This window comes from Mobula hypostoma, chromosome 23, assembly GCF_963921235.1.
Source record: "Mobula hypostoma chromosome 23, sMobHyp1.1, whole genome shotgun sequence".
In the NCBI taxonomy this organism is placed as follows: domain Eukaryota; kingdom Metazoa; phylum Chordata; class Chondrichthyes; order Myliobatiformes; family Myliobatidae; genus Mobula; species Mobula hypostoma.
This window is the reverse complement of record NC_086119.1, coordinates 3,952,937-3,966,987: the sequence shown is the minus strand read 5'-3', so window position 1 is coordinate 3,966,987 and position 14,051 is coordinate 3,952,937. Positions and strand designations below refer to the sequence as shown.

Here is a 14,051-nt window from a genome sequence, read left to right as displayed (position 1 = left end):
GCCAGGAGATAATTGATTAAATTTACAGGGAAGTAGTCACCTCGAAGTTGCAGGAAGCAAGTAGCTGGGTGGCTGACAGGAGGAATGGAAATAGGCAGTTAGGGCAGAGCACCCCTGTGGCCATTCCCCTCAAAAACAAATATACCACTTTGGATACTTTTGTGGGAGATGACCTCCAGGGGAATGCCACGGCAAGACCGGGTTACAGGCACCGAGCTTGGGTCCGTGATGCAGAAGGGAAAGAGAGAGAGAGAAGGGAGTGGTAGCGATAGTGGACTCAGTAATGAGGGGAACAGACAGGAGATTCTGTAGATGGCAGTGGGACACCCGGTTGGTATGTTGCCTCCCAGGTGCCGGGGTCAGGGATGTCTCAGATCGCGTCGTGATCGTGGAGAAGGACGGGGAGCAGCCAGACGTCTTGGTACATATTGGTACCAATGACATAGGAAGGAAAAGCAAAGAGGTCCTGAAAAGAGAGTTTAGAGAGCTAGGTAGAAAGCTGAGAAGCAGGGTCTCAGGGGTAGTAATTTCTGGATTGCTGCCTGTGCCACGCACCAGTGAAGGTAGAAACAGGATGATTTGGCAATTAATGTATGGCTGAGAAGCTGGTGCAGAGGGCAGGGCTTCAGGTTCTTGGATCATTGGGATCTCTTCTGGGGCAGGTATGAGCTGCTCAAAGGTGACGGGTTGCACATGAACCCGAGGGGGACCAATATTCTCGCGGCAGGTATGTTAGAGCTGTTGGGGAGGGTTTAAACTAATTTGGCAGGGGGGTGGGAACCAGAGTGAAGGGACTCAGGACAGGACAGATGGTAAAAAAGTAAAGATAGCATACAGTCAGATTGTCAGGAAGAGCAGGCAGGTGATGGGACTTAGTTGCAGCCAACAGGCTGAGTATCAAATTATTAGGGATGCAGAGTCAGAAAGGACAGCAAATATGGTACTCAAGCTGTTGTATCTAAATGTGCGTAGTATAAGAAATAAGGTGGATGATCTTGTAGCACTATTACAGATTGTCAGGTGTGATGTTGTGGCCATCACTGAATTGTGGCTGAAGGATGGTTGTAGTTGGGAGCTGAATGTCAAGGTTACATGTTGTATCAGAGGGATAGGAAGGTCGGCAGAGGGGGTGGTGTGGCTCTACTGGTAAAGAATGGCATCAAATCAGTAGAAAGATGTGACATGGGATCGGAAGATGTTGAATCCTTGTGGGTTGAGTTAAGAAACTGCAAGGGTAAAAGAACCCTGATGGCAGTTATCTACAGGCCTCCAAGCAGTGACTGGGAGGTGGACCACAGGTTACAACAGGAAATAGAAAAAGCGAGTCAAAAGGGCAATGTTATGGTAGTCATGGGAGATTTTAACATGCAGGTCGATTGGGAAAATCAAGTTGGTAATGGATCTGAAGAGAGTGAGTTTATTGAACACCGATGAGATAGCTTTTTAGGGTAGTTTGTCGTTGAGCCTATAGGCGATCCGCTATACTGGATTGGGTGTTATGTGATGAACCAGAGGCGATTCGGGAGCTTAAGGTAAAAGAACCCTTAGGAGCCAGTGATCACAATATGATTGTGTTCAACTTGAAATTTGATAGGGAGAAAGTAATGTCTGAGGTAGCAGTGTTTCAGAGGAGTAAATGAAATTACAGTGGTATGAGAGAGGAGTTGGCCAAAGTAAATTGGAAGGAGCTGCTGGCACAGATGTCAGCAGAGCAGCAATGGCATGTGTTTCCGGGAAAAATGAGGAAGGTGCAGGACATATGTATTCTAAAAATGAAGAAATGCTCAAATGGTAAAATAATTCAATCGTGGTTGACAAGAGAAGTCAAAACCATTGTAAAAGCAAAAGAAAGGGCATACAACAAAACAAAAATTAGTGGGAAGATAGAGAATTGGGAAGTTTTTAAAAATCTACAGAGGGCAACTAAAAAAATCATTAGAAGGAAAAGATGAAATATGAAAGCAAACTAGCAAATAATATTGAAGTGGATAGTGAAAGTTTTTTTCAAGTATGTTAAAAATAAAAGAGAAGTGGAAGAAACTAGCAGTATGCCTGATGTTGAAGTGTGTGAGGGAAGAGAAGTGGGTGCAGTTACTATTACAAGAGAGAAGGTGCTCAAAAACCTGAAAGACCTAAAGGTACTTATGTCACCTGGACCAGAGGAACTGCATCCTCAGGTCCTGAAAGAGGTAGCATTCGAGATTGTGGTGGCATTAGAAATGATCTTTTAAAAATCATTGGACTCTGGCATGGCGCCAGAGGACTGGAAAATTGCAAATGTCACTCCACTCTTTAAGAAAGGAGGAAGGTAGCAGAAAGGAAATTATAGACCAGTTAGCCTGACCTCAGTGGTTGGGAAGATACTGGAGGCAATTGTTAATCATGAGGTTATGGAGTACTTGGTGACACAGGACAAGATAGGACACAGTCAGCATGGTTTCCTTAAGGGGAAATCTTGTCTGATAAACCTGTTGGAATTCTTTGAGGAGATTACAAGTAGGATAGATGTTTGACAAGGTGCCACACATGAGGCTGCTTACCAAGTTAAGAGCCCATAATATTACAGAAAAGTTACTGACATGGTTAGAGTGTTGGCTGACTGGTAGGAGCCAGCAACTGGGAATAACAGGATCATTTTCTGGTTGGCTGCCAGTGACTAGTGGTGTTCCGCAGGGGTCAGTGTTGGGACCACTTCTTTTTATGCTGTATATCAATGATTTAGATGATGGAATAGATGGTTTTGTTGCCAAGTTTGCAGATGATACAAAGATTGGTGGAGGAACAGATAGTGTTGAGGAAACAGGTAAGATGCAGAAGGACTTAGACAGATTGGGGAAATGGGCAAGAAAATGGCAAATGAAATACAATGTTGGAAAATGCATGGTCATGCACTTTGGTAGTAGAAATAAATGTGCAGACTATTTTCTAAAAGGGGAGAAAACCCAGGAATCTGAGATGCAAAGGGACTTGGGAGTCCTTGTGCAGAACACCCTGAAGGTTTACTTGCAGGTAGAGTCGATGGTGAGGAAGGCAAATGCAATGTGAGCATTCATTTCAAGAGGTCTAGAATACAAGAGTAAGGATGTGATGCTGAGGCTTTATAAGGCACTGGTGAGGCCTCACATTGAGATTGTGAACAGTTTTGGGCCCCTCAACTTAGAAAAGATGTGCTGGCATTGGAGAAGGTCCAGGAGGTTCACGAGGATGATTCCAGGAATGAAAGGATTATCATACGAGGAACGTTTGATGGCTCTGGGTCTGTACTCGCTGGAATTCAGAAGGATGAGAGGGGATCTCAATGAAACCTTTCAAATGTTGAAAATCTAAGACAGAGTAGATGTGGAAAGGATGTTTCCCATAGTGGGGGAGTCTAGGACAAGAGGGCACAGCCTCAGGATAGAGGGGTGCCCTTTCAAAACAGAGGGGCGGAGAAATTTCTTTAGCCAAAGGGTGGTGAATTTGTGGAATTTGTTGCCACATGCAGCTGTGGAGGCCAGGTTGTTGGGCGTATTTAAGGCAGAGATTGATTGGACATGGCGTCAAAAGTTACGGGGAGAAGGACAGGAACTGGGGTTGAAGAGGAGATTTTAAAAAAAGGATCAGCCATGATTGAATGGCGGAGCAGACTCGATGGGCCAGATGGCCGAATTCTGCTCCTATGTCTTATGGTCTTATCACCAATCACTGGGTTTGGGCCAATCGTTGTGTATTGCCTGTTAGAGAGTGGCAGGTGACAGAATTCTTCTGTTGCAAGTTTCATCTTGCTGCTTTCAGCGTCCTGTACCTCTACAGATCCAAACCGTGGTTGGGAAGTTAGAGATCATGAGGCTGGTACTGAGGGAGAGTCACACTGTGGGAGGGGTGGTACCGAGGGAGGGTCACACTGTGGGAGGGGTGGTACAGAGGGAGGGTCACACTGTGGGAGGGGTGGTATTGAGGGAGGGGTGGTACTGAGGGTGTCACACTATGGGAGGGGTGCTACTGAGGGAGGGTCACACTGTGTGAGGGTGGTACTGAGGGTAAGTCACACTGGGAGGGGTGGTACTGAGCGAGCCCTGTGCTATGGGAGGTACATGTTGTGTGACATTGTTGAAAGTGGTATCTATCAGATAGAAAATAAACCAGGAACCCTTAAATTGTCTCACGTATGGGGGAGAACTGGTGATGCTGTCAGCTTCAATGTTTTACCAGTAACATCAGGTCAGAGATCCCTGGATCGAGTTGTTGCTGTTCCACACTTTCCACTTCCAAAGGACTGCTCGTCCTGGGGGGGGTTGCACCCCATTGTCTCTGAGGTGTCCCGCACTGACAGCTGGGTATGTGACCATGGAATTAGTAAGGTTCTTTATTTTTCTGCTGGTCACATTGCACTTTGCAAAAGCATGACACAGCTACTGTGAAATGTGCCCCTCTTTGCCCCAAAACCCTGTGGTGACACGGGATGCTGAGAACCTCTGCTCAATGTCCAACAGGGAGACATAGACTGTGTGTGCTGGGTGCAAGCATTCGATGGCTCCACCCAACCCAAATGCCCTGCAGTTTTCCAGGGCGGGGTATCTTGAGATCAGCGGTTCCAAACCTTTTTTATGCCATGGACCAATACTGTTACGCAAGGGGTCCATGGACCCAAGTAGGGAGCCCCTGCACTCGAGAAAGAACACAGGCACCAGGAGGGTGTTGAGGCCTAGATAGGGTGGATGTAGAGAGGATGTTTCCAGTAGTGGGTGAGTCTAGGACCAGAGGATACAGCCTCAGAGTAGAAGAATATCTTTTTAGAATAGAGATGAGGAGGAATTTCTTTAGCCAGGGTATGGTGAATCTGTGGAATTCATTGCCACAGACGGCTGTGGAGGCCAAGTCATTGAGTGTATTCAAAGCAGACGTTGATAGATTCTTGATTAGTCAGGGCATCAAAGGTTACGGAGAGAAGGTAGGAAAATGAGGTTGAGAGGGATTTGTTATCTCAACAAATACACTCAAAAACGTCTATAGTTGTACTGTGGAGAGCATTCTGACAGGCTGCATCACTGTCTGGTATGGAGGGGCTACTGCACAGGACCGAAAGAAGCTGCAGAGGGTTGTAAATTTAGTCGGCTCCATCTTGGGCACTAGCCTACAAAGTACCCAGGACATCTTTAGGGAGCGGTGTCTCAGAAGGGCAGCATCCATTATTAAAGACCGTCAGCACCCAGGGCATGCCCTTTTCTCACTGTTACCATCAGGTAGGAGGTACAGAAGCCTGAAGGCACACACTCAGCGATTCAGGAACAGCTTCTTCCCCCCTGCCATCCAATTCCTAAATGGGCATTGAACCCTTGGACACTACCTAACATTTTTAATGTGTATTATTTCTGTTTTTTGCACAATTTTTAATGTATTCACTATACATAATTGATTTACTTAGTTATATTTTTCGTCTATATTACGTATTGCATTGAATTGCTGCTAAGCTAACAAATTTCACGACACATGCTGGTGATAATAAACCTGATTCTGATTCTGAAATCAGCCATGTTGGAATGGTAGAGCAGACTTGATGGGCTGAATGGCCTAGTTCTGCCTCTGTCTTATTGTCCTATGGCCTCTAACATGCACCTAGTAGGCAGAGTCAGTGAGTTGGGCAGAGGGCAATGAGAGTCAGGAAGCAAGATGGAAGATGGTTTGGTGGGAGTTCATCAAAGAGCAGAGGGTGGGATAGACCAGTGGGTAAGGTCGAGGACCAAAGACGCGGACATGGGACATCCATTGTCTGGTGTCAGATGTCAGGCTGGCACAAAATGGACAAGGTCAGTGGCTTCCAGAGCTGGGGTTCTTTGTGGGCAGGAGGAACGTGTTCCAGTGACCCTTTGGGTTTATGATTCAGTGAGACCGAAGTTTGGGTCCTGCCATCGGTAAGACCAGAGTCTGAGGCCAGTGTTTGGTGTTGGGCAGATCCTGCAATCAATGTCAAGGGTCGAATAAAGATTCCAGAAATTGAAGCCCATTGGTCGGAGCAGAGACTGCGAATCTCTGCGAGGTCACTGGAGAGGTTGAAGCCTGACTCTACATCCACTGGAGTCTGGAGGCTTGAGACTTGCCCTACGTTTAAAGGAATGTGTATGTGTGTGGATGGCAGGGAGGAATGGTGCTTGTTTTTGCTGTTGTACTCTGAATTGTTCTGCTGAGCATTGAGGACATGCTATGTCGGCATCAGAAAGTGAGGCGATACTTGTGGGCTGCCTGCAGCACGTCCCTGGGTGTGCTGGTTGTTGATGCAAGGGACACAATTCACAACAGGTTTCCATGTTCTCAGGATCAATAAACTTGAATCTTCCATCTTGAATAAGCTTGAATCTTGCCTGTGTCTCTAACAATCATTGGGGACGGCCTGGGGTTCCCTGGAGTGTTAGGAAGGAAAAGTGTTTGTATACATTAACAGCAACTTTCAGATCATTTCTTGGAGTTTCCTTAAACTGCGCTGTTTAATTCAAAGCTGAAACTTGAGGTCTTGCGAAATTCAGAAAATTTACGGTGTGGGAGGCTGCAGTCCTACAAAAGGAAGCAGGTTGTGTTGGCTACTACAAAGCGAGGCCAGGGGAGCAAAGGAACACAGGCCCTCCACTCCAAGCCCAGCCACAGACACATCTCGAGACACCGGTGAGGAAGACCAGGTGAGTGTGGGATCCAGGAAGGGATAATCCATTCCATTTGAGGGGATAAGATCATGAGATTATCTCTCATTCGTTACGTGCCATGTCATATGATATAGGCAATCACAGGTCGTTCCATGCCCATGAGCGCTCCTGGCAAATCTTTCTACAGAACTGGTTTGCCATTGTCCTCTGGGCAGTGTCCTTGTCTTTACAAGACGGGTGACCCCAGCCATTATCAATACTCTTCAGAGATTGTCCGCCTGTTGTCAGTGGTCGCATAACCAGGACTTGTGATGTGCACCAGTTGCTCATCTGACCATCCACCACCTGGTCCCATGGCTACACGTGACCCTGATCGGGGGGCTAAGCAGGTGCCACACCTTGCCCCAGGGTGACCTGCAGGCTAGTGAAGGGAAGGGGCACCTTGCAGTCCCTTAGGTAGAGACGTATCTCCACCCCACCACTCCTATAAGACATAGGAGCAGAATGAGGCCATTCAGCCCGTCGAGTCTGCTCTGCCATTCCATCATGGCTGATTATTATCCCTCTCAACCCCATTCGCCTGCCTTCTCCCTGTAACCTTTAACACCCTGATTAATCAAGAAGCTATCAATCTCCACTTTAAATATACCCAATGTCTTCATCTCCACAGCCATGTGTGGCAATGAATTCCACAGATTCACCGTCCTCTGGCTAAAGAAATTCCCCCTCATCTCTGTCCTAAATGGACATCCCTCAATTGTGAGGCTGTGCCCTCTGGTCCTAGACTCTCCTGCTACTGCAAACATCCTCTCTACATCCAGTCTGTCATGGACTTGGAACAGCTCCTTGATGCCCAGGTTTTTTCTTGAGAGCTACCAGGGCAAGAAGCCATCCCTGGACAACTGCAGGGCATTTGGCCCAGGTAGAGCCATCGACTGCTTGTCTCGGCACCCAAACTCTGTCTCTCTCTGTCAGACAAACCTCTATTCTGAGGCTGTGCCATCTGGTCCTAGACTCCCCCGCTGTAGGAAACGTCCTCGCCACATCCACTTTTTCAATATTCAATAAGTTTCAGTGAGATCCCCCTTCAGCCTTCTTAACTCCAGCGAGTCTCTAACTGAGTAGAGACCCTGTGTAGCAATGGACTCCCCAGCCAGGAAACACAGGGGAAGGATGTGGGATGGTGGCAGCTACTGACAGCTCGTCCTTGGCTCGGCTGAGCGAGCATTCAGTGAATCCGTAGCAACAACCCCATCCCAATCTCCTGATCTCTCTCTTTCTTCCCTCTTTTTTGACCAGTCCGTAGTACTCTCACTTCCTTCACCGTGAGAGTGTTAGAGTTGGCATCGGGGTTGCGGTTGCGGTTGAGTTCAAGGTACGAATTGCAGTATCCATTGCTGTAGTTGCTTAACTGCTAATGTCTCTCTTCCTCCATCTCTCCCCCTCTCTCCCCTCTTTCTCCCTCTCTCCCCCTCCCCTCTCTCCCTCCCTCCCTCCCCTAACACTCTCCCTCTCTTCCCCTCCCTCCCTCTCTCCTTCTCTCCCTCCACCTCTCTCATCCTCTCTCTCCTCCTGCCGCTCCTCCTCTCCAGGCCACACAATGAATGCTGCCTTCACACTAATTTTCTTCTCACTGGGAACTCTGGCCAGCGCTGCTCCCTTGGGTCGCGGAGGCCTGCACAGATCCTTCAGCAAGAGCGCCGCCCTTTCCATGAAAGTCCAGCAGGATGTGCAGACACTCCTCACCAAATACGTAAGTCCGGGTGGGCCGATGGGCTTTTTCTGAGGGGGTCTCTCAACGTAGGAGCAGGAACGGAGGGTGGAGGGAATGGTACAAAGGAGCTGAGGTTGCGGTTTTACCGAGTGGTGGGACAGGTTTGACGGGCTGAGTGGCCTATTGTGCTCCTACTTATCAGTGTGACAATAGACAATAGGAGCAGGAGTAGGCCATTCGGCCCTTCGAGCCAGCACCGCCATTCACTGTGATCATGGCTGATCATCCACAATCAGTATCCAGTTCCTGCCTTATCCCCATAACCTCTGATCCCGCTATCTTTAAGAGCTCTATCCATCTCTTTCTTGAAAGCATCCAGAGACTTGGCCTCCACAGCCTTCTGGGGCAGAGCATTCCATTTTTTCCACCACTCTCTGGGTGAAAAAGTTTTTCGTCAACTCCATTCTAAATGGCCTACCCCTTATTCTTAAACTGTGGCCTCTGGTTCTGGACTCACCCATCAGCGGGAACATGCTTCCTGCCTGCAGCGTGTCCAATCCCTTAATAATCTTATATGTTTCAATAACATCCCCTCTCAGCCTTCTAAATTCCAGAGTATACAAGCCCAGTCGCTCCAATCTTTCGACATATGACAGTCCCGCCATCCCGGGAATTAACCCGGGAACTTGCACATAAAGAGCGCGGGGAGACCAGAGCAAGTCACCTGGGTTCAGTTGCCGCCGCTGCGTGGAAGGAGTTTGTACGTAATCCGCGTGGCCGCGCGGGTTTCCTCCCACAGTCCGAAGACGTACGGGTTAGGATCAGTGAGTTGTGGGCCCGCTATATTGACATTGGAAACGTGGAGACACTTGCGGGCTGTCCCCAGCACATCTCAGACTGTGTTGGTTGTCACTGCATGTTTCGGTGTATATGTGACAAATAAAGCTAATCTTTAAATCTTTATGATGGTTTTCTCTGCTGCAGAAGGTGGTGAGGTTTGGGACGTCATCATTTGAAGACAACTCGCTGTTCCTGAGCAGCCTCCCAAGCAGCCGGATGAGTTACACACACTGGCTGGATATGCAGGTACGGTCCCCCCGCCCCTCCAACCCCTCTCCCGGTGCTCCGTCCCTTCCCCAGCACTGCCCTGGCTAACCTCCAATCCCCTTCGCAGGACGCGGAACGCCTGACGCTGGACTGTCGGGATCTCCAGGCCTTCTGGATCCACGTGGACTCCAGGCACCTCCAGGAGCTCAGCCAACCGTCGGTCTCAACCCTGGTGCGTTTGATGGAAGTTGTTTCGCTGGACCTGAGAGACCTGATTTCCCAGCTCAGAACTCAGGTGAGAGCTGACTCGTACACGGCACAGAAACAGGCCCTTCGGCCCAACGCGTCAATGCCAGCCAGGATATCTATCTCTGCTAATCCCTTTTGCCTGCATTTTAATCCTTTAAAACCTTTCCCATCTATCGCTATTACAAATGTGCTTTCAGTGTTGCCATGGTACCTGTCTCGGCCACCTTCGCAGGCAGTTCGGTCCACCGACGTTCCACTCTCTGTGTGAAAATCTTGCCCTCAGGTCCCTGTTAATTACAGAGGAGCTTTACTTGTCACAAGCACATCGAAACATACAGCGAAATGCGTCATTTATCTCAATGGCTATGACAGTACCAGATTGTGCTCATTTCTGACACAGATAGAGCACGCCCACAGTTTACTGATCCCAACCAGGTCTGTGGGAGGGCACGCATACGGTCATGGGGAGAGTGTAAGGTCGTTACAGGGAGCGGGAATTGAAACCCGATCTGTGATCCCCCGCCTCTTCAAAGCGCTCAGCTACCAATGACAACACCATCCAGTGGGACTCTGTCTCCAAAGCTGGCTGACTCAGGAAGCAAAGGCACAGCTCCGAGGTTCTGGACAGGTGGGATATTGTCTCTGCAGTGTCTAACCCCCTGGAGACAAAAGCAAGCAGAGAATGTCTAGATGCCAGCCAGAGAGCGAGCCAAGGGCGGCAGTGTGGGATGCTGGGATCACCCTGGTAGGCGAACTCCTTCCTGATCCCTGATCGGTGAATTCCTTCCTGATCCCTGATCGGTGAACTCCTTCCTGATCCCTGATAGGCGAACACCTTCCTGGTTCCTGATAGGCGAACTCCTTCCTGGTTCCTGATAGGCGAACTCCTTCCTGATCCCTGATAGGTGAACTCCTTCCTGGTCCCTGATAGGCGAACTCCTTCCTGGTTCCTGATAGGTGAACTCCTTCCTGGTTCCTGATAGGCGAACTCCTTCCTGGTTCCTGATAGGTGAACTCCTTCCTTGTCCCTGATAGGTGAACTCCTTCCTGGTTCCTGATAGGCGAACTCCCTCCTTGTCCCTGATAGGCGAACACCTTCCTGGTTCCTGATAGGCGAACTCCTTCCTGGTTCCTGATAGGCGAACTCCTTCCTGGTTCCTGATAGGCGAACTCCTTCCTGATACTTTTGATAGAACAGGGAACTGAATGATCACAGTGAGGAACCTCGTTTGTCTTCAGTTGTGAGAAGAATTTCATTGCTCGCCAGCACCCTCCTCAGACCTCACTTCACTCCATCTGCTGCTTTCTCATTTTCCTCTTTCTGTCTTCCCCCAGAAAGATCTCGATGAGATCGAAAGAGTATAGAGAAAATTCACCTTCATAAGTATTGAATAAAGGAGTTAGGATGTTATGTTATGCCCACAAGAAAATGAATCTCAGGGTAGTATATAGTAACACACATATACTTTGATAATAAATTTACTTTGAACTTTGAAGTTGATTAAGACAGTTGTTTAAGTTGTCTAATTTGGAGTATTCTGTCCAGTTCCCAACTCCTGCCTGCAGGAAATATGTAAAGAAGTTTGTAAGAGTGCAGAGAAAATTTACAAGGATTTTGCTGGGACTGAAGGACCTGAATAATAGGGAAAGGTTGAATAAGTTAAGACTTTATTCCCTGGAGCATAGAAGATTGAGGGGAGATTTGATTGAGCTATACAGAATTATGAGGTGTATAGATAGGATTAATGCAAGCAAGCTTTTTCCACTGACATTGGGTAAGACTAGAACTAGAGTTCATGGGCTAAAGGTGAAAGGTGAAAAGTTTAAGGGGAATATGAGGGAAAACTTCTTCATTCAGAGAGTGGTGAGAGTGTGGAACGGGCTGCCAGTGGAAGTGGTGGATGTGGGTTGTATTTCAACATTTAAGAGAAGTTTGGATAGGTACCTGGATGGGAGGAGCATACGGGGTGATGGTCCGGGTGCGTGTTGAGGGGACGAAGCAGAATAGCAGTTCAGCATGAACCGGATGGGCTGAAGGGACTGTTTCTGTGCTGTATTGCTCTGCCTTCAGTGACACTATCACTCATCTAACCTCTGCTCCTCTTCCTTACCAACCTACCTGTCATCTTACACCGATCCTCAGTCCAGCAATCACCTCAGCATCCTTCCCCACCACCTTCTCCCCTCTCTCCATGTCTACCATCTCCCCCTGTCCACTCTCAGCCCTGATGCAGGGTCTCGGACCTGAAACATCAGCCTGAAGCATGGACCCAGCGTGAGATGAGGAACTGTTGTATGCTTGTTCTTGCAGAAATGTGGCTTCAGGGCAACATCCCCTGCACCCGTCCATCCAGCATCCTCCTTGACTTTGTACCTTCAGGCAGGAGACTCCGGTGCATAAAAACAAGAACGCTCGGGATGTGAAACAATTAATCTTCTGAACTCCCTGCCACGTCACATTCAAAGTGTCATCAGTTATTCTGTTCTGTACCTTACAATATTGAATTTATGCTCTTTCCTTTGTTTATTTATGTGTAATTCTTACTTTCCTAAGTTATTGTGTGTGTGTGTGTAGGTGTGTTATGCTTTACACCCTGTCCTGGAGAAACGCCTCACTTGACGATATACATGTGCGGTAAAATGTCAATATATCTGACCATCAGTCTACAGGTTGCGCCATTCGCAGACTGGGCTAATAATGGATCACAATGAGATGTGCTGTGTGTGACTGTATGTACTGTGTTTTGTACCCTGGCCCAGAGGAGCAATGTTTTGTTTACCTGTATATGTGTGTGTGTGGTTGAATCACAATAAACTTGAGCTTGAACTCAATCTCCTTGTTCCCTCTGCCTTCAGATCCGAGCCTTGAATGGCACCGTCCTGGATCCCTCCGATGTCAACTACTCTCTCCTGGCCCCAAGCGCTGAAAGTGATTGGACCAGCAACTTAAAGGGATACATCATCTTCCGGGACCTGGAGATCTACCTGAACAAGGTTGTCCGAGACTTCCTCCTCCTAAAGACCAAATACTGAAAATCAACTGACTGAAGCCCACACAGCCATCCCTGCACAATCTTCCTCTCCACCCGACCCCCCAATGCACATCGTGAAATAATGCAAAGATTGACATATTTTTGATATACTTGACCCATATTTATGTATTTGTAATAATTTATTTTATTTAAATAAACTACACTTATTACAATTCTGCGTGAATAGATGTCAGCTGGGGTTACTGCGTGTAGTTCTGGTCAGAACTAGAGGAGGATGTGGTAGATTCATTTATTTATCACGTACATCGATACATACAGTGAAATATGTCATTGGTGTAAGCAACCAACACAACTAAGCTGGGAGCGGTCTACAAATGTCGCCGCACATTCTGCCGCCAACATCACATGCCTACACTTCTTAGCTTAATTGACCTGATTACGTGCAGTACATACTAATCCTTGCAAAGCCAGCAAGCAATGAAATTGTTACACTTTTACAAGATCACTTGAGCCCTAAACTGCTGGTAATAGCTGAGAAATTTAGATTTTACAATAGGAAACCAGTCAAAAGATGAAAGCCTTTCAGAATACATTGCAGAACTGCGTAAACTTTCCCAGAACTGTGACTTTAGAGATGTACTTTCTGATGCATTAGGGTTGTCTGTGGCATGCATAGTCAAAGCACTCAAACGAGGCTACTGGCAGAAGGAGACCTAACCTTAGAAGGGCTATTGACCATTGCATTATCATTAGAGACTGCAGCAAAGGATGCAGAACTACAGAAAAGGAGATTAGAATGTGAAAAGCACAAAAAGTCCCTGAATGGTGCAAAAAGCCAAAAATGTTATCGATGTGGCAAATCCTCCCATGATGCAAATAACTGTTGGTTCAAAGAACAAGTCACAGACAAGGTTACATGGAGAGAGTGTGCAAGGCAGACAAAAAGCAAACCGAGTGAAAGATCTCAAACATAAAACTAAGCAAATGCATAAAGTTACTGGATGTAAAACAGAATTAGATAGCGCAGAGTCTGACAAAGGTGAACTGTCCTGCCTAGAACTGCATAGTATAACTGAAGCAGACCACAAAACCATCTGGATTACAGTAGATGTGTCCAGTGTAAAACTGAAAATAGAGCTGGATACAGCATCAGCTTTGTCCATAATTCCAGAGGCCAAGTACAAAAGACTGTTTTCTAGGCTACCTTTAGAAAATACCTTAATGCTGCTAAAGACTTACACAGGTGAAAAAGTGTCTCTCAAAGGCAAACTGAAAGTAAATACGACTTATGGAGGCAAAACACAACAGTTAGAGCTCTATGTATTGAAAACTGGAGGGTCAGCACATCTCAGATGTGAATGGTTGAGAAAAATCCAACTAGCCTGGCACTCAGTCAATGTATCATCAACAGGTAACAGCAACCCAAATGGGAGA

The 14,051-nt window shown here is 47.3% G+C and overlaps 1 protein-coding gene across 1 annotated transcript; it reads left to right on the top strand.

The window, feature by feature from the left end:
• The first annotated feature begins 8,214 nt into the window (after window positions 1-8,214).
• LOC134336985 (cardiotrophin-2-like) lies at window positions 8,215-12,657 on the top strand. Its single transcript, XM_063031728.1, has 4 exons — window positions 8,215-8,367; window positions 9,313-9,414; window positions 9,503-9,670; window positions 12,481-12,657. Exons 1-4 carry the CDS (start codon window positions 8,215-8,217, stop codon window positions 12,655-12,657), a joined length of 600 nt encoding a protein of 199 aa, XP_062887798.1.
• Window positions 12,658-14,051: the final 1,394 nt, after the last annotated feature.

What these genes read in the sequence shown, in the direction of transcription:
- LOC134336985 (XM_063031728.1), top strand. Translation starts at nt 8,215, where the DNA reads ATGAATGCTGCCTTCACACTAATTTTCTTCTCACTGGGAACTCTGGCC. An exon ending in AGACACTCCTCACCAAATAC is followed by an intron (nt 8,368 to 9,312) that starts GTAAGTCCGGGT and finishes TCTCTGCTGCAG; the next exon opens with AAGGTGGTGAGGTTTGGGAC. An exon ending in CACACTGGCTGGATATGCAG is followed by an intron (nt 9,415 to 9,502) that starts GTACGGTCCCCC and finishes TCCCCTTCGCAG; the next exon opens with GACGCGGAACGCCTGACGCT.